General features: G+C 41.0%; 1 protein-coding gene across 3 annotated transcripts in view; it reads right to left on the bottom strand.

Moving 5' to 3' along the window:
• Positions 1-1,117, bottom strand: part of LOC106880834 (uncharacterized protein C12orf56) — a 25,098-nt gene extending 23,981 nt beyond the window's left edge. For 2 of the 3 annotated variants that reach the window (XM_014930962.2, XM_014930963.2), the window contains exon 1: positions 662-1,117. In XM_014930962.2, the coding sequence (XP_014786448.1) occupies positions 662-889 (228 nt within the window). In that variant the 5' untranslated portion in view covers positions 890-1,117. The remainder of the gene's footprint in view (positions 1-661) is intronic. The other variant, XM_052976257.1, reaches the window with a different exon arrangement.
• Between the last annotated feature and the right edge of the window lie 6 nt (positions 1,118-1,123).

Genomic DNA, 1,123 nt, shown 5'->3' with positions numbered 1-1,123 from the left:
ATATATACCCATTCACACTAAATGCATAGTTAGCAATTTTCTACCGTTAGACAATGTGAAACAAAGAGACGGATAGAGACAAAGAGAGAGACAGATATATAAATAGATATAGAAACAGAGAGATAAATAAATACCGGAGAAAGGGGGGGGGGAAGAGATAAATAAAGAGATACAGAGAGAGAGGGGGTAGAGAGAGAGAGAGAGATAAATAGATACACGGAGAGAGGAGGAGGGATGAATAGATAAACAGATATATGGAGAGAGTGGGGAGAGAGATAAATGCATGGAAACGAAACCTAGTTCTTTAGATAAGTAAACATGTACACACACAACACAACAACGGTAAATCGATAAATAGATACGAAGAGGAAGACATGAAGAAAAAAAAAGAATAAAGGAGAAGAGAAAGGAGAATGAAAGAATAAGAATAACACGATGGTGGTGGTGGGGAATAGAAGAAAAACAGCTGGAAAAACAACGAAATCTCAGAGCAAAAACAAAAATATGAAACTGGAAGAAAACTTAAAATAATGAAAAATAAACGAAATGACAAAACGACAGGAAAATAAAAATGAGACAAACTGAGGGAAATAAGTGTATGAAGGGTTTCCAATGCAACCCCTTAAGGCTTTGTCGAAGTTACTTTTAGTTAAGACCTTACCAGTTGTACGTCCCTAAGTTCCTGATAAAATATAACTGGTTGAAGTGTCCGAGGAGGGTTTTCGGTCAGATATATACATTGGTCACCGACGATGATGTACTTGAATGTCTTGTCAACGATACAGGCCTCGTATGCCCGGAGCCGGTTGTAACGTTCACTGGGGAGGGTCCTTTTTAGGAAACATTCTAGCTTGTTGTTCCTTTGGGTCCCCGATGAAGGATCCAACATGACCAGCGGTGGGTTGTTTTTGTTGTGTTAGGGTTTTTTTTTGTTTTCTCCTTTTTAGTTATGTGTATCTGTGGTGGGCCGGAGAAGAGGGAGAGAGAGAGTGGGGAGAGATGGCTGTATACTTTACTGGACTCGACTGGACTGGACTGGCGTTTAGTTGTGAAAGTTCGCTGCTGGCTCGGTCGCTCGATCGCTCGATCGCTCGCTCGCTCACCAACACATGCACCAACGCAA

Source organism: Octopus bimaculoides, chromosome 24 (assembly GCF_001194135.2).
Source record: "Octopus bimaculoides isolate UCB-OBI-ISO-001 chromosome 24, ASM119413v2, whole genome shotgun sequence".
NCBI lineage: Eukaryota > Metazoa > Mollusca > Cephalopoda > Octopoda > Octopodidae > Octopus > Octopus bimaculoides.
Note: the sequence above shows the minus strand (reverse complement) of the source record. Positions and strands in the feature narration are given on the sequence as shown.